This window comes from Sphaerodactylus townsendi, linkage group LG02, assembly GCF_021028975.2.
Source record: "Sphaerodactylus townsendi isolate TG3544 linkage group LG02, MPM_Stown_v2.3, whole genome shotgun sequence".
NCBI classification, from domain to species: Eukaryota; Metazoa; Chordata; class Lepidosauria; order Squamata; family Sphaerodactylidae; genus Sphaerodactylus; species Sphaerodactylus townsendi.
In genome coordinates this window covers 106,354,430-106,372,517 of record NC_059426.1, presented here as the reverse complement: position 1 = coordinate 106,372,517, position 18,088 = coordinate 106,354,430, and the positions used below count along the sequence as shown (strand labels likewise).

Sequence of the window (18,088 nt, the reverse complement as noted above, 5' to 3'; positions counted from 1 at the left end):
GCCACTAATCTATAATTTTTTAAGACATGGAATGTCACGATGACAAACCCTCCACCGATTGGCTAACAGGACTCACAGGTCCTGCATACCCGTTGGTAGGCGACATTCCACCCACTTCCCCGCCTGCCTTCCCCGAACCCAGGAGCAAGCCTGGCTCTGCTGGACCCCCAACACCCTCCTGGTTCCCCACACTCTTCCACAACCCCCAACGGCCTGGCTGCCTGGGAAGCAGAGTCTTGGTGCACACTACTCCACCAGACCACAAAAACCTTCCTTGCCTCACCCTCACAGAGCATCCCAACTGGCAGAGCAGTGGCACTTTGGTGCATGCTACTTTGCCAGCCTGCCAAAACCTTGGAAACCAGCCCCCCCCCCCCCATCCCAGCTGGTGGAGCAGCAGCACTTTGGCGCATGCTGCTCTGCTGGCCCACCAAAAAAACCCCACCTCCCATAACCCATTCCGGCCAGCAGAGAAGTGGTGCCTTGATGCGTGATGCTCTGTCAGCCCACTAAAACCCTACCAACCCCCTCCACCAACAGCCCATCACAGTTGGAAAACCAGTGGCACCTTGGCACACACTGTTCCGCTAACCTGCCAAAACCCTTGTAGCACCACCCACCCCCAACAGCCCATCCCGGCCAGTGGAGCAGCTGTGCCTTGGCACATGCTTCTCCACCAGCTTGCCAAAACCCTCCTAAGTCCCCCCCCACCCTAAGTCTCATCTTTTTACCCTCTCTCATCCTAAGCCTCACCTTTCAACCCTCTCCCCACCCCAAGCCACACCTTCAAACCCTCCCTCCACCTCAAGCCTCCACATTCCACTATCCACCACACCAACCCTCACTTTAACTCATCACACCATTACATGCCATGAAAAAGTATAGTCTACTTTTAATGTGTTATTAGCAGTTAACTACTTACTTTGAGGGTAGCTGCTGTCGCTTTGATGACGAAGTCATTTACTGACACTTTAATGTTATCTGGGTGGTGGGGGAGAGAGAGAAGTTAAAATATTGCAATTTTTATTATCTGAAACAAGATAGTTCTGTTACTAACATAGTATTTTAAAAAAACAATTAGTAAAACAGAAGCATGAGCTCTTATAGAATTATCCTATGAAAACATTAGGAAATTAAATTATTTATCTTTATAGTACAAATACTTTTATAGTAGCATACACAAAAACATTATTAGGTACTCTCAATGCTATCTACTCTAGGCACTGGGAAGGGGTGGAGATGGATATTACAAGAAATTTCCTTCTTCGCGTCTGTAGCAGAGAGCTCTCTGAGAGCTCAGATTAAACAAGCTTTTTCATGTATTTAAGCTGAATCCATCCTTAGCAGTAGCTGAGACCCACTCTGATGTGTTGGCATCACTCCACTCTGTCCCAATGACAGGTAAAATTCCATCTCGCTGTGAGAACTATTAGCTTCCTTACACTTTAAGACACAAGGGTAGGACATAAAACCAAGACTGCCACCAACCAACGCCCAGCTCTTACAACCTACACCACTGTGCTAGCTCCTGCAGCTGCATAAAACCACAGTATATGGTGGGCTAAGATCAGCTATACCACATGGCACAAGGAACCAATTACAAAGCCTCAGATCCCATAAACAATACACTTGCTGGCTACCTTCGCAGTCTGGACAACTGATCAGAGAAAGTGAATACCTGACCCAGACTGAGCCCAGATCAGCTTCCCTTCCTTAAAGTAGTCTGTGTTTTTGGAATTCTATCCAGTGTGCTTTAGGTTGCATTATTGCCTCTGGCCTTTGCACGTTGGACTCCTCACCCTCATCCTGATATTAGCCATGCTTCTTACTTCTGAGCCTTGAACTGCATCTAAGCGCCTTAAATATACTCATTTACACTCCACTTTGAAGTACAAATGAATATGGAGTACACATAGGTGGAGCTATTCAACCATGTTTCTGACCCAAAGAGGATCAGAAAGATCCAAAAGGCCTTACTTGCTGATGTACTGGATCATAACAGCAAGCAGGCAAGGTCCCCATTTCAGTGAGAGGCTGGTTTACTATATAACTTTATCATTATTCAAGATAAATACATTGAATACCTCGGAGGCGTAAAATGGGGGGAAATGCCAATCATTCAAAAGGAGAAAAATGTTATTGCCAATATTTCATTTACAGTGAATATATTAAAATCTACTTTGACAATACAAAATCCACTTCCTTTTAAAAATACTATGTTGAAGGCTTCAGAGTTGCTTTAATAATTTATTAAGACCTGCAGGGCATTTTGTAATACTACAAACTGTTAAATAATCTATAAAGTATGATTTTTCCATATGGAACAGTTTTCTAGATGAAAAGAGTTCCACACAAACTACCGCACATAAATAATTTCACACACCTGCCTGCTGAAACACAATTGATGTTGCAAAGCAGAGTTGAAGAAAAATAAAATAAACATAATTTACAAGAAACTGATGGAAAAAATGGTTTACAAAGTGCTGCAAAGATCTGCAAATATATGTTCAATATAACAATACTAGCACATCAGAGTATTCATAATTTTATCACATACCAAAGTTTTTGGTGCATTAACAGCAATTTGATTGTGTTAAGTACTGGTATACTGTCATATAAAGATCTAATTAAGGTTTGAAAATAAACCCAAAAGACTAATTTAATTGTTTCTTTCAATGTGCTAGGATGCATGAACTGAGAGACTCAGAACAATTATCTAGTATATCAGTTCAGCTATAAACAGGAAACGTGCCTCTGTGCAAGAGCTCTTTGAGGCCATATGCTGTTCAGATTACTGAGGTGGAGTCATCTGCAAATCCTGAAACTGGGTTAACAATAACAAAGAGCAGGTAGGAATTTTACTGCATGACTGGAAAGTCTAAAACTTCTAAGCAAAAGCTTTTTAAAAAATCCCTTAATTAACAACTTAGCCTTAATGGATGCAGTGACTTTGAGAGGTCTGTTTTTTTCCAGCACATATAATAGCGAATACCCCCAAAGAACTCTCCTTCCCCAAAGCAGCAGGTAAATGATTGTGTTCATTCTAAAGTATCAGAACAACAGATTTCCCTGTTTACTAAGCCATCCTCCATGCTACATCACACATGGATGTCTTCTGATGGATACCTGGCTGTATCTGGAGGAGCTGGGTTCTGATTAAATATGGAGAACCTATAAGTTGTCAATAGAACTCCCCTTATATAGGTTTGGGGTCATATTCCAACAACTGTGCTTATTTTGAGATCATTACATTGAAATTCCACAAGATCAAGGTCTTCTTTTCTGACCTAAAATGTCTGAATAATGCTCTGCTTTTTAAACTACCCAATATGAGTTAGAGTCAACAGCAGGCTAAAGGGTGGCCGCCCATAGGGTGGCAAACACAGGTTTTGTTCCCAGGCTCCAGTTTGCCTAGATACACCTCTGCCTCCTTCTGACCTCCATTCCACCCTGGGAAATAAGTGAAGTAGGCCTAGGACTGTGTGCCCTTCTCCAGTCGTGGACAAAGGGTCAGTGGGTATGGGTGACGATAGAATCAAAAGATTGCACTGTTAAAGTGGTTGTTAAAGAAAGTTAATTTGCCAGCATGTTTCAAGAAGGAATGAAGATACCATCTTTTTTTTAAACAAACAACAGAAGAAAGGTGTGATAGTTCTGCCCAAGCAACAGACTAAGGCAGTTTACACTTGAGCAATAATAAAGCCTCATCACCCATAGCTTTTGAGCAAATTTATAATGCTACACAGCCAGCACAGGGCTGACCCCCCGAACTCTGATATCAATGCTGCGGTGAGATCTAAGAACACCAGCAGCACCGAATGCCTCTGTCCAGATGGAGCCGGAGTTCGTCCACAACTGCGACCAGCACCGTCTCGGTCCCATGGCCAGTGTAGAAACTGGATTGGAAGGGATCCAATACGTTTGCAACATCCAGGAACCTCTGGAGCTTCTCTGAGGGTCCCAGACCGCTCAAGATTTTAAAGGTTAAAACTAACACTTTGAACATGATTTGGAAGTCAACTGGCAGCCAGTGCAACTGGTGTAGTATGACTGGTGAGGAGTCTCGCTGCTGTATTCTGAACCAGTCTCAGTTTCCAGGTCAGTCTCAAAGGCAGACCTGCATAGAGTGAGTTACAGTAATCCAGCCTAAAGGTAACCATCACATGGACCACTGTAGCCAAATATGATTGGAACAGATAGGGGGCCAACTAAGAACATAAAAATAGGGCTGCTGGATCAGACCAGAGTCCATCTAGTCCAGCACTCTGCTACTCGCAGTGGCCCACCAGGTGCCTTTGGAAGCTCACATGAAGGATGTGAAAGCAATGGCCTTCTGCTGCTGGTCTGGTCTGGTGAAGATAGGGAAAAAAGACTTTCGCCATCTGCGCAACTTGGGCCTCCATAGATAAGGAAGTCTCAAAGGTTCTTGATGGAAGGGGCAGCTGTTAAAGCCACTCCTCTGTCTAAGCAAGGCAGTTGGAAGCCTTTCACCAGTCCTCCTTGGCCCAGCCACAGGATCTCCTTCTTAGATGGATTTACTTTCAGTCTGCTCTGTTTCACCATTCAGCCACAGCCTACAGACACTAAGCTAGAGCAGTAGGGGCAGCAATCTTCTGACCCTCCATCAACAGAAAAAACTGGGTGTCATCCACATATTGGTGACAACCCAGTCCAAAGCTCAGAACTAGATGTGCCAGGAGCCACATATAAATGTTAAATAACATAGGGAAAAGGATAGCCCCCTGCAGCACTTCGCAAATTAGTGGCTGTCAGTGGGACATCATTCCCCCCACCCGGCCATCACCTGCTGTCCCAGGTCCTGGAGAAAGAAGGTAAGCCATTTCAAGGCCATCGTTCGAATCCCAGCATCAGTGAGGCAGTGGGTCAAAAGATCATGATCGACCACATCAAAAGCTGCAGTGAGATCTAATAACACAAGCAGAGATAAGCTGCCTTGGTACAGCTGTAGTTGGATCTCATCTGTGATGGTGACCAGCATGGTCTCCATGCCATGGCCAGGATGGAAGCCAGACTGGAAAGGATCAAAGGCCAATGAGTCATCAGGAAATACCTGTAGCTGTTCCATGTCAGGCCTATGATTCATTTAATGACAGGCTCTGGATTTCTCAATCAGAAGTCTTTATTGGAATTAACATTGAAATACTGGCTTTTGCAAAGCCAGTTCTAATCCACACCCCAAATGCCATAGCTTTATTACCCCCACAGTCCACTTGAGCAAATGACCATCCATCTCCCATACCTTTTAGGAATAAGAAAAAGAACAGTAGAGAAACACTGAAGAACTGCATAACAACTTTCACCTTTTTAGGAATTTCAGTCTATGACCTTATAGAAGCTGTCTTAGTAAAGTACAATAGCACATTAGTGGGAAGGAAAATCATTTTAATGCAGCGCTTTCAAACACTGTTCTTATATAAGACATTAAAAAACCCGAGAAATTACTTGCTGGGGATCTGAAAGCTGATTAATTTCTCCCTCTCTCCCTGCTTCCCATTTTCAGTTTTTGATTTGTACAGCAAGTCTAGATGACTGGTGAAGAGAAGTTCAAAAACAAACACAAAGCCCAACAGGGCTGGCTCACACTGAAAAGGCCTGATCATCATATGAATAAGCTGTACCTGTTTAGAATTCTAATGGCAGACTTTGGCCTTTGCACTGGTCAAGGTTGCTGATGAAAAGATAACCTTGGAATCCTTCATTCAAAAGGCATTTAAGCAAACAAATCCACTCTTGTGAGGAAGCTGATGGTGGACTGTATTGATTCTTTTTGTTGTTGGGAATATGGCAATATCAAAGCAGCTTAGCTCTTCAGCAAAGACAAAGATTCCATTAAATCAAAATCGCTTGCCTCTAACATAACATCTGGATGATCCCTGTGGTCATCCAAATCAATTTGATAGAGATCAGCACAATTAGTGGATTGCAAGAGTAGTCACACACAGACACAGAAAAGAAAGAGAAGCAAATTACCCAACTACATTCAAGGTCCAGAAGACGAATATCTAGCAAAATTCTAATTCCTCAATCTGAAAAATGCTAATTTAAATTCATGACAATTGTCATATAGAAAACATTCAACAGAGCATTTTGATTTTTTCTTTAGGCGGAATATTACCCACTTTTGTTGCAAGCATTTTAAGAAGCATGTGGGGACAGAGAAGGCAGCTCTATTAACAAGAGAATCCTCAATGAGACATTGATGCATCAACATCATTCCCAGTACCACCAGCAATCTTTCCAGGTCATCCACTAGCTCTTGGCCTGAATTCCAGGTGCCCACCTATGTCACAGGCATCTAGTTCTTTGCCCCCAACTTTGTAAAGAGGTGCTCCATTCCAATGTGACACTGTTAAATTAGCCTGACTTACTGAGAACTACACTGGACCCACACCATAAAACAACACAAATCAACCGCTCAGTCTTTCATTTTTGCATATGGTCCCCAGTTTTTCCCATCACAGAACATGCATGCTATCATGGTAGAATACGCACAAACAGGTATGTTCATTATCCAGGGGCTGGATGAAAGATAAGTGGGCCCAGTCTTACAGTTTTACTGTAAGAGACTCATACATCTCACATACATATAAACTCCCATTAAACTGGCAAGAAAATTGCTAGATTCTAGGTGGGGAAAACCAACTTTCCTTTTATAAAATAGTTTAAATGATATCCAATAGAATTTTGACTTGCAAAAAAGCTTATATCCTAGAAATCTTATTGGTCTTTATGGTGCTACTGGGCTCAAATCTTGATCTTCTACCATGGACCAATTTCAGCCCACCTGAAATTAGTCTAAACCAGTTAAGTCAATGGCCTCAGAAGGCCATAATAGACTGTACTGTAAGAAAGCTATTTGAGCATACATATTTGATTGTCAAAATAATCATGATCTCAGACTTTTTGAAGTAAGGCAATGCCACTCGGGACCTCCACTTGAAAAATAACTTCATACTACTTCAGCTTTCTGCAACCTAAAATGTAGCAATTTCACATTTGGTAACAATGAACATGTTTACATTCTATTTTTCCTGTTTTGTATTTGTATATAGTACTACTGAGCCACTGGCTGCATGACATGGCCATTTCAAATATTATGTAAAAGATAATCCAGATCTGCCATTGACACTCCTCTCCTAGTTCATCGTGTTCCAGGCTACCTTAAATGAATTCAAATCTCCAGGCTATGATGAGCTACATCCCAGAACTGGCAGAAGTAATCTCAGAACCATTTGCTATAATCTTTGAGAACTCCTGGAGAACAGGAGACATCCCAGTGGACTGGAGGAGAGCTAATATTATTACCATCTTCAAAAAAGGGGAAAAAGAGGACCCAAACAATTACCGTCCAGTCAGCCTGACATCAATACCAGGAAAGATTTTGGAGCAGATGATTAGACAGCCAGATTTGGAGCAGATGATTAGACAGCCAGCACTGAGAAGGGAACAGTGTGATCACTAAAGTCAACATGGGTTCCCAAAACCAAATCATGCCAGATTAATCTCGTCTCTTTTTTTTTTTGACAGAGTAACACGCTTGGTAGATAAAAGGAATGCTGTTGATGTAGTATACCTAGATTTTAGTAAAGCCTTTGATAAGGTGCCCCATGACATTCTTGCAAGTAAGCTAGAAAAATATGGACTGGACAATGCTACTATTAGATTGATTTGTAATTTGTTGGCTGAAAGAACTCAAAGAGTGCTCATCAATGGTTCATCTTCATCCTGAAGAGAAGTAATTAGTGGGGTGCCACACGATTCTGTCCTGGCCCCAGTGCTAGTCAATTTTTTAAATCAATGACTTGCATGATGAAATAGAGGGCATGCTAATCAAATTTGCAGATGACACCAAAATAGGAGGGGTATCTAATACCTTAGAGGACAGAGTCAGGATACAAAATGACCTGGTCAGGTTAGAGAGATGGGCCAAAGCTAACAAAATGAACTTCAACAAATGGAAGATACTACACTTAGGCAGAAAAAATGAAAAGCACAGATATAGGATGAGTGACACTTGGCTTGACAACACTGCATGCAAAAGGGATCTGGGAGTCTGAGTAAACCACAATCTGAACATGAGACAGCAGTGTGATATGGCGGCCAAGAAAGTCAATGCGATTCTGGGCTGTATCAATAGGAGTACAGTGTCTAGATCGAGGGATGTAATAGTACTTCTCTATTTTGCATTGGTCTGTTCCTGCATGGCAGGGGGTTGGACTTAATGACTCTTGTGGTCTCATCCAACTCTATGATTCTATGTTCTCTTTTATCCTCCCAACAACCCTGTAAGGCAGGTTAGGCTGAGAGTATGTGAATGCCCAAAGGACACGGAGTTGGCTCCCATGGCAAAGTGGAAATTCCAACCTGGGCTTCTAGTCTGAAACTCTAATCACTATACAACACTGGCTTTCATGTGACAGCTGCTGTTGAACAGCAGGTCTGCCAATGGCTGCTCATGAGCCTGACCCTAGCTAATCTTCTTTCAAATGGCAAAACAAGCCTTGAAATTGGCCTTTACTTGACAGAAACCAAGGATTCAACTGGCAAAATGGTTGTGGTTGACTAGCAATGGCCAAAGAGGAAATGTATTTCTTAAACTGTCGGGCCCTACTTCTATTTTTTTTAAAACCACATTAGTATAGCTCAGATTGTTCTGCAAATAAGGGTTTTTTTGGAGAAAGATCTGTCCTCTCTGCTTATGTCTCCGGTCTCCAGATTTGAATATTCACAGATCTGTTCACTTTGAGAATGAGACATATTGACATCTATCACTATGGAATACACAGACAACAGACTATGATTACCAGTTTATGCAGTATACTGTATTAAGACCAGCAATTCAAAACAGTAATAGAGTCACCTTTTGCGAGCTCTTGCCTAAGCTTCAAAACAGCACCAAGGTCACAGTCAGCAGCAGCATATGCATGAGGTATAGTAGTCTTAGATTCTGTTAGTCTCTTAGCAATAACTCTTCTAACGTTGCTAGCAGGGACTTCAGTGAACGCACCCTGAAACAAAGTAACATTTCACATACGGAATAACTAACTAGAGAAGCATAAACTAGAGAAGCATAACTAACTAGAGAAGCATAAACATTTATTTTGAAACGTTAATGAAAATAAAGCTCAGTGCATACACTTGAGAATGTCATTGGTGAGGAAAGAGGTACTGATCTCACCTACCTTCTCATTTTTAAATGTATAGTCTTCTGTTTGAACTTCATACACACTTTCTCTTTACTCTGCATTACTAGTACAAATAACTGATACATCCGAGGTTAGTAAATAAAACTTATAGGATCATTTTTTAAAACTGTAACAAACACTATTCCATGGGAGATATACACAACAGCTACATTTGCGTCCAGTAGCTCCTAAGAAGCCAACAAGATTATCAGGGTATATGCTTTTAAGAGTCAAAGCTCCTTTTGTTAACTACAGGACTCAAACCTAGCTTTCCTACTGCAAACCAAAATAGTAACCGTATATACTCGAGTATAAGCCGACCCGAATATAAGCCAAAGCACCTAATTTTACCACAAAAAACTGTGAAAACTTAGTGACTCGAGTATAAGCCTAGGGTGGGAAATGCTGCAGCTACTGGTAAATTTCAAAAATAAAAATAGATACCAATAAAATTACATTAATTGAGGCATCAGTAGTTAAAATATTTCTGAATATTTCAAAGAAAACAGTAAACTAGCTCTGTAAGTAGAAAAGAGGGTCAACAAAAACAATATGGTCTCAACAAGAACTTAAAAAATACAAAAACCTTAGCTCAATCAGCAACCAAGCTAAAACACAAGAGTTAAAATCCTTCAAAACTGGATTCCTCATTGTCTGTATGTCCAAACAGAGCTGCAGCTATAGCTGGTGTGAGGTTATCAGCACAGACTAGGGCACATACAGTTGCATATAAATGCTGTATATAAGCCGACCCGAATATAAGCCGAGGGGTGCATTTTCAGCATTAAAAATGTTATGAAAAAGTCAGCTTATACACGAGTATATACAGTATCCTCTGAAATAAAATGTTCATTTTTATCTGCTGAATGGATTCTTTTTCTACTACATCTTTGGCATTTTATGTCTAAACTTGGAACTCTTCATTCTATTCACATGTAGGTCTTCTCCAAGTCTCAATGAGTTATGAGGCTTCTACTATTTGCAAAATTTATTAAAGGCCTGACTTGTTTTGTCTCAAATTGCTTTGTGTCAAGTCTTCATGTGAAGATGGTAAAGAAAATGTACAGTTTGTACACTGACACTTAAACCAACTGCTTCAAAAGTACGATAGGCTGCAAGCTGTTGAAGTACAGCTCAGGAAAAAAGAATCCAAAAAAGTTACATGAGCAATGGGCTGGAACACTCAGCGGTATAATGCAGTTCCTTAGGCATTAAGCTTTTCTTACGAGATCCAAAAGTCTTGATTGTCTGGTAGGCTTCATCTGACAGAGGCTCCTCCAATTATATTCTCCTGACTGAATATATCCCCAATCATTGACTTGAGAGTGAATGGATGGATGTATACCCTAACTTCTGATGAAAAGCAGTTATGGAGTTCAGTAATTTCTAGCAAAGAAGTGGCAGTAGGGAAATGGGTAACTAAGAAATCTCTTGCTTGCCGTTCATCAAGATCTAGATATCCTTGTAAGAAAAAAGTAGCTTAAAGGGGAGATTCTCATCAGAGAAATTGTGGGCAAGGCAAATCTCTCAATCTACTTGTTAAAAACTTATTCCAACTTTACTTTTCTCTAAAAGCAGTTACTGAGTTTTAAACAATCTTCTGAGCAGGGAGCCCCAATGTGGTGCCCATGGCCTTCACAGCACCCACCAACACCTTTTCTGGTGCCCCCCAAGTGTTTTTAGAAAGTAGGTGTGGCTCAGTAAGACTTTTGCCCAGCAAGGCTTCTGATTGGCTCTGAAGGTGTTATTTTTTTTAAAAAAAAACATTGCTTTGGCAGCAGCTGGATCTACAAAAGGATCTAGACCAGGAGTCTGCAACCTATGGCTCTCCAGATGTTCATGGACTACAATTCCCATCAGCCCCTGCCATCATGGCCAATTGTAGTCCATGAACATCTGGAGAACTGTGTAGTTTTCTAATGGAGCATTTAAATTCATATTCATGTGAGTTTTACAAACATGTAAATACAAGTCAAATTAATACTATCATACTTGTTACCTTGGAAGCAAATTGTCCTGGTACAGAAACTGGAGGAGCAGTAGGACAAGGCAAGCTTGCTAATGGTGGGGCCAAAGGCACTCCCGCTGGCTGCGAAGGGAGTGACAAAACCACTGGCCTTGCTTCAATGGATTTCCCCTTCTGCCTTTGATCAAGAAGCTTGAGAGCATCCCTGTCATTCAAAAGAGCATTTACATTGTGTTAAAAGGGAACAACATCTTAAGAAAAACTTTCTAATCCATAGAATATACTTTTTTAAAAACTCACTACTCAAAATTGAAATTATTATGAATTCTCAACGACCAAGCAGAATTCTGGGGACTACAATGAAAACTAACGCATGAGAAATAAATGTAGGTTTTTAAAATATTTCCTCTGATATGGCACTTATCGATATCTTCTCCCTGCTGCCCTCCAAAAAAGAAAAGTGGCCAATTTGGGCAACCCCCTTCTCATGCGAATATGATGAGATAAAATCACTGCACATGGAAAAGTTGATTGCAGCTCTAATTTTGGACTCACAAAGTGAAAGGGAAAAAACTCCAGGTTGAAGTTAGAGGTCCAAGATGCAAGTGTGTATAAGAAGGTCTCAGTGGATCAACTAAGATCATAGGAAGTAGGAAACATTTGCATTAGACTGTTCTGTTCAAGCAAAGTCCCCCAGGTACTGTCGACACTTTAAAAAAGAGCGTGGTGATATAAACACCAGTCTTCCCACAAATATAATATATATTTCTCAACACAAAATAAATTTGTTCCACGAAGAACAACATCACATATTTTAGGTAGAGTTCTTTTTCCAGATGCTCCCAAAACTGGAGAAGTAGAATCAACTTTTTTAAAAAAATCTTTATCTTATTTTACTTTAATATATATATTTTTAAAAGTTCTAACACCTTTCATTTTAACCAGCAGTCCAAAGTGATAAATTATAGCTATAACAGATTTTAAATATTAACTCAACAAGATGGAAAAGTGTTTCAAATTAGAAACACTCTATAACCATCACTGACAACTACATGTACTATCTGATCAGACTATTCTTGTAAAAAAAATTCTGCACCTTTTTGTTTCATTATGGCTATATTGCTGTAAATATTGTTGAACCTCTACCATAAACAGAACAACAGAAGAACAACCTGTAAGAACTTGGTGGGGTATGTCATTTTCCCCTACCCTGCAATTTTCTATTTCCTTTCTCTGAAGGAAAGGAAACCACTCTCGCCTTCCTGCATCCTTCTCTCCTACCCACCCAGCCAACTTTATCTGCTACCTATCTTCAGCTCTCCTTCCCTCCTCCAGGCAGTTTCTACCAGGAAAAATTGTTGCCCACTTGTCTAGTGCTGGCTGCTGGGCCTATTTCCTTTTCCCTCCTATTGTTAGCCCCTATTATCCTCTCCCTTTTCCCTTCTTTTGTCTCTCCTTCCATCTTCAGCTACATTTACTATTAATTTACTTATATCAATCCTGCCTTTCCCCACAATGGGAATCCAAAGCGATTTACATCATTCTCTTGTCCTCTGTTTTATCCTTAAAACAACCCTGTGAGGTAGGGTAAGCTCTGTGAAAGTGAGCTTCCAAGGCAGAGCAAGGATTCAAATCATGGTCTGCCAGGTTCCAGTCAGACCCTCTAACACTGTATCACACAGTAGCAAGCAGCTGGATCTGGGTGAATCTTGCAAGTCATGTGTCAGCAAGGGATCTGATAGTTGCAGCCAGACCTGGCCACATTTCCTCCTCCCAGGGGCAAACTGGCCATTAGGGGTACCAAGATGCTTTCTAATGGACCTATGACCTTCCCTCCCACTTGAGAGGCAGTGCCTGGCCTGTCTGAGATGAAACACATGAGAGGAATAACCTGAACTCTGTGCAAGGCAAACAAGGAGGTGCCTAGCCCATCAAGCCCTACATGAGGTAAGGCAGGTGGTGCCCACACAAGGCAAATGAGGAGGCTCCCAGCAAATGTAGGGAGGGGAAAGGTTTCCAGCTTTCAAAAACAAGAAAGGCCAGGTAGACTGCCTCTTTCTCTCTCCTCTGGAGGGTAGGGACAATAATGAGGCCCTTTTGTCTCCTCTCTCAACATCCTTGGAAACAGCCCTGCCTGTTCCCTGCCTTTCACTGCTAGAACAGCAAACTTGAAGGCTGGCAATACTGTGTGGTTGCCTAGCAATGGCCACTGAGGACGTTCTTAAAGCTACAAGTGCTGCTTCTATTATTATGGAGATTGTAAATCCCCTCATTCTTTTTTAAAAATTTCAGCTCTTTCTTTAACTTTCAGCCTGAGTCATTTTTCAGATTTTTTTAAAAGAACTCCTTCATTCATGGATCTAGTGTCAGGCTTTTAAGCATCCACAGATTGGGCCATGTTGACTATTGTTGATATTTAATGGAAGACATAAAAGTGTTTGTACCAACCTTCCCACCCCCAAACTACAATTCTCCCCAACTGGTAACATGTACTATATACAGCAAATACCTAAAAAAAAGTTGGAAAGTTTAGAAGTTAACTATTTTAGAAAATCCCTGTTGCATTTACAAATTCTCGAAGATGCTGAAATGAGAAGAATTGTTACTATTAGAACACTGTTACAGGAGCAGCAAAGAGCCTTTGTATATTGCAATTACTTTGCCTATTGCAAAACACCGTTATGTGTGGCACCTTCAAAAAAAGATTCTGCAGGATAGAAGACTCTCCTATTACGTACCCTTACCCATCCCATAAACACAGTGCAGAATTGGTAGGTCTTCCAAATCTGAAACCTACTAATTAAATCACTGCTTGGGTGCTGTGTGGTTTCCGGGCTGTATGGCCGTGTTCTAGCAGCATTCTCTCCTGACGTTTCGCCTGCGTCTGTGACTGGCATCTTCAGAGGATCTGTGAGATCCTCTGAAGATGCCAGCCACAGACCCCCCCCCCACCCCCCCCCCCCCCCACCCCCCCCCCCCCCCCCCCCCCCCCCCCCCCACCCCCCCCCCCCCCCCCCCCCCCCCCCCCCCCCCCCCCCCCCCCCCCACCCCCCCCCCCCCCCACCCCCCCCCCCCCCCACCCCCCCCCCCCCCCACCCCCCCCCCCCCCCACCCCCCCCCCCCCCCACCCCCCCCCCCCCCCACCCCCCCCCCCCCCCACCCCCCCCCCCCCCCACCCCCCCCCCCCCCCACCCCCCCCCCCCCCCACCCCCCCCCCCCCCCACCCCCCCCCCCCCCCACCCCCCCCCCCCCCCACCCCCCCCCCCCCCCACCCCCCCCCCCCCCCACCCCCCCCCCCCCCCACCCCCCCCCCCCCCCACCCCCCCCCCCCCCCACCCCCCCCCCCCCCCACCCCCCCCCCCCCCCACCCCCCCCCCCCCCCACCCCCCCCCCCCCCCACCCCCCCCCCCCCCCACCCCCCCCCCCCCCCACCCCCCCCCCCCCCCACCCCCCCCCCCCCCCACCCCCCCCCCCCCCCACCCCCCCCCCCCCCCACCCCCCCCCCCCCCCACCCCCCCCCCCCCCCACCCCCCCCCCCCCCCACCCCCCCCCCCCCCCACCCCCCCCCCCCCCCACCCCCCCCCCCCCCCACCCCCCCCCCCCCCCACCCCCCCCCCCCCCCACCCCCCCCCCCCCCCACCCCCCCCCCCCCCCACCCCCCCCCCCCCCCACCCCCCCCCCCCCCCACCCCCCCCCCCCCCCACCCCCCCCCCCCCCCACCCCCCCCCCCCCCCACCCCCCCCCCCCCCCACCCCCCCCCCCCCCCACCCCCCCCCCCCCCCACCCCCCCCCCCCCCCACCCCCCCCCCCCCCCACCCCCCCCCCCCCCCACCCCCCCCCCCCCCCACCCCCCCCCCCCCCCACCCCCCCCCCCCCCCACCCCCCCCCCCCCCCACCCCCCCCCCCCCCCACCCCCCCCCCCCCCCACCCCCCCCCCCCCCCACCCCCCCCCCCCCCCACCCCCCCCCCCCCCCACCCCCCCCCCCCCCCACCCCCCCCCCCCCCCACCCCCCCCCCCCCCCACCCCCCCCCCCCCCCACCCCCCCCCCCCCCCACCCCCCCCCCCCCCCACCCCCCCCCCCCCCCACCCCCCCCCCCCCCCACCCCCCCCCCCCCCCACCCCCCCCCCCCCCCACCCCCCCCCCCCCCCACCCCCCCCCCCCCCCACCCCCCCCCCCCCCCACCCCCCCCCCCCCCCACCCCCCCCCCCCCCCACCCCCCCCCCCCCCCACCCCCCCCCCCCCCCACCCCCCCCCCCCCCCACCCCCCCCCCCCCCCACCCCCCCCCCCCCCCACCCCCCCCCCCCCCCACCCCCCCCCCCCCCCACCCCCCCCCCCCCCCACCCCCCCCCCCCCCCACCCCCCCCCCCCCCCACCCCCCCCCCCCCCCACCCCCCCCCCCCCCCACCCCCCCCCCCCCCCACCCCCCCCCCCCCCCACCCCCCCCCCCCCCCACCCCCCCCCCCCCCCACCCCCCCCCCCCCCCACCCCCCCCCCCCCCCACCCCCCCCCCCCCCCACCCCCCCCCCCCCCCACCCCCCCCCCCCCCCACCCCCCCCCCCCCCCACCCCCCCCCCCCCCCACCCCCCCCCCCCCCCACCCCCCCCCCCCCCCACCCCCCCCCCCCCCCACCCCCCCCCCCCCCCACCCCCCCCCCCCCCCACCCCCCCCCCCCCCCACCCCCCCCCCCCCCCACCCCCCCCCCCCCCCACCCCCCCCCCCCCCCACCCCCCCCCCCCCCCACCCCCCCCCCCCCCCACCCCCCCCCCCCCCCACCCCCCCCCCCCCCCACCCCCCCCCCCCCCCACCCCCCCCCCCCCCCACCCCCCCCCCCCCCCACCCCCCCCCCCCCCCACCCCCCCCCCCCCCCACCCCCCCCCCCCCCCACCCCCCCCCCCCCCCACCCCCCCCCCCCCCCACCCCCCCCCCCCCCCACCCCCCCCCCCCCCCACCCCCCCCCCCCCCCACCCCCCCCCCCCCCCACCCCCCCCCCCCCCCACCCCCCCCCCCCCCCACCCCCCCCCCCCCCCACCCCCCCCCCCCCCCACCCCCCCCCCCCCCCACCCCCCCCCCCCCCCACCCCCCCCCCCCCCCACCCCCCCCCCCCCCCACCCCCCCCCCCCCCCACCCCCCCCCCCCCCCACCCCCCCCCCCCCCCACCCCCCCCCCCCCCCACCCCCCCCCCCCCCCACCCCCCCCCCCCCCCACCCCCCCCCCCCCCCACCCCCCCCCCCCCCCACCCCCCCCCCCCCCCACCCCCCCCCCCCCCCACCCCCCCCCCCCCCCACCCCCCCCCCCCCCCACCCCCCCCCCCCCCCACCCCCCCCCCCCCCCACCCCCCCCCCCCCCCACCCCCCCCCCCCCCCACCCCCCCCCCCCCCCACCCCCCCCCCCCCCCACCCCCCCCCCCCCCCACCCCCCCCCCCCCCCACCCCCCCCCCCCCCCACCCCCCCCCCCCCCCACCCCCCCCCCCCCCCACCCCCCCCCCCCCCCACCCCCCCCCCCCCCCACCCCCCCCCCCCCCCACCCCCCCCCCCCCCCACCCCCCCCCCCCCCCACCCCCCCCCCCCCCCACCCCCCCCCCCCCCCACCCCCCCCCCCCCCCACCCCCCCCCCCCCCCACCCCCCCCCCCCCCCACCCCCCCCCCCCCCCACCCCCCCCCCCCCCCACCCCCCCCCCCCCCCACCCCCCCCCCCCCCCACCCCCCCCCCCCCCCACCCCCCCCCCCCCCCACCCCCCCCCCCCCCCACCCCCCCCCCCCCCCACCCCCCCCCCCCCCCACCCCCCCCCCCCCCCACCCCCCCCCCCCCCCACCCCCCCCCCCCCCCACCCCCCCCCCCCCCCACCCCCCCCCCCCCCCACCCCCCCCCCCCCCCACCCCCCCCCCCCCCCACCCCCCCCCCCCCCCACCCCCCCCCCCCCCCACCCCCCCCCCCCCCCACCCCCCCCCCCCCCCACCCCCCCCCCCCCCCACCCCCCCCCCCCCCCACCCCCCCCCCCCCCCACCCCCCCCCCCCCCCACCCCCCCCCCCCCCCACCCCCCCCCCCCCCCACCCCCCCCCCCCCCCACCCCCCCCCCCCCCCACCCCCCCCCCCCCCCACCCCCCCCCCCCCCCACCCCCCCCCCCCCCCACCCCCCCCCCCCCCCACCCCCCCCCCCCCCCACCCCCCCCCCCCCCCACCCCCCCCCCCCCCCACCCCCCCCCCCCCCCACCCCCCCCCCCCCCCACCCCCCCCCCCCCCCACCCCCCCCCCCCCCCACCCCCCCCCCCCCCCACCCCCCCCCCCCCCCACCCCCCCCCCCCCCCACCCCCCCCCCCCCCCACCCCCCCCCCCCCCCACCCCCCCCCCCCCCCACCCCCCCCCCCCCCCACCCCCCCCCCCCCCCACCCCCCCCCCCCCCCACCCCCCCCCCCCCCCACCCCCCCCCCCCCCCACCCCCCCCCCCCCCCACCCCCCCCCCCCCCCACCCCCCCCCCCCCCCACCCCCCCCCCCCCCCACCCCCCCCCCCCCCCACCCCCCCCCCCCCCCACCCCCCCCCCCCCCCACCCCCCCCCCCCCCCACCCCCCCCCCCCCCCACCCCCCCCCCCCCCCACCCCCCCCCCCCCCCACCCCCCCCCCCCCCCACCCCCCCCCCCCCCCACCCCCCCCCCCCCCCACCCCCCCCCCCCCCCACCCCCCCCCCCCCCCACCCCCCCCCCCCCCCACCCCCCCCCCCCCCCACCCCCCCCCCCCCCCACCCCCCCCCCCCCCCACCCCCCCCCCCCCCCACCCCCCCCCCCCCCCACCCCCCCCCCCCCCCACCCCCCCCCCCCCCCACCCCCCCCCCCCCCCACCCCCCCCCCCCCCCACCCCCCCCCCCCCCCACCCCCCCCCCCCCCCACCCCCCCCCCCCCCCACCCCCCCCCCCCC

At 52.8% G+C, this 18,088-nt stretch overlaps 1 protein-coding gene across 1 annotated transcript in view; it reads right to left on the bottom strand.

The window, feature by feature from the left end:
* The window catches only part of PDHX (pyruvate dehydrogenase complex component X), a 55,940-nt gene that overhangs the window by 15,737 nt on the left and 22,115 nt on the right, over window positions 1-18,088 (bottom strand). The window contains exons 5-7 of the mRNA XM_048484590.1: window positions 11,206-11,377; window positions 8,882-9,029; window positions 923-981 (exon numbers count right to left, since the gene is read on the bottom strand). Of these exons, the coding sequence (XP_048340547.1) occupies window positions 923-981; window positions 8,882-9,029; window positions 11,206-11,377 (379 nt within the window). The remainder of the gene's footprint in view (window positions 1-922; window positions 982-8,881; window positions 9,030-11,205; window positions 11,378-18,088) is intronic.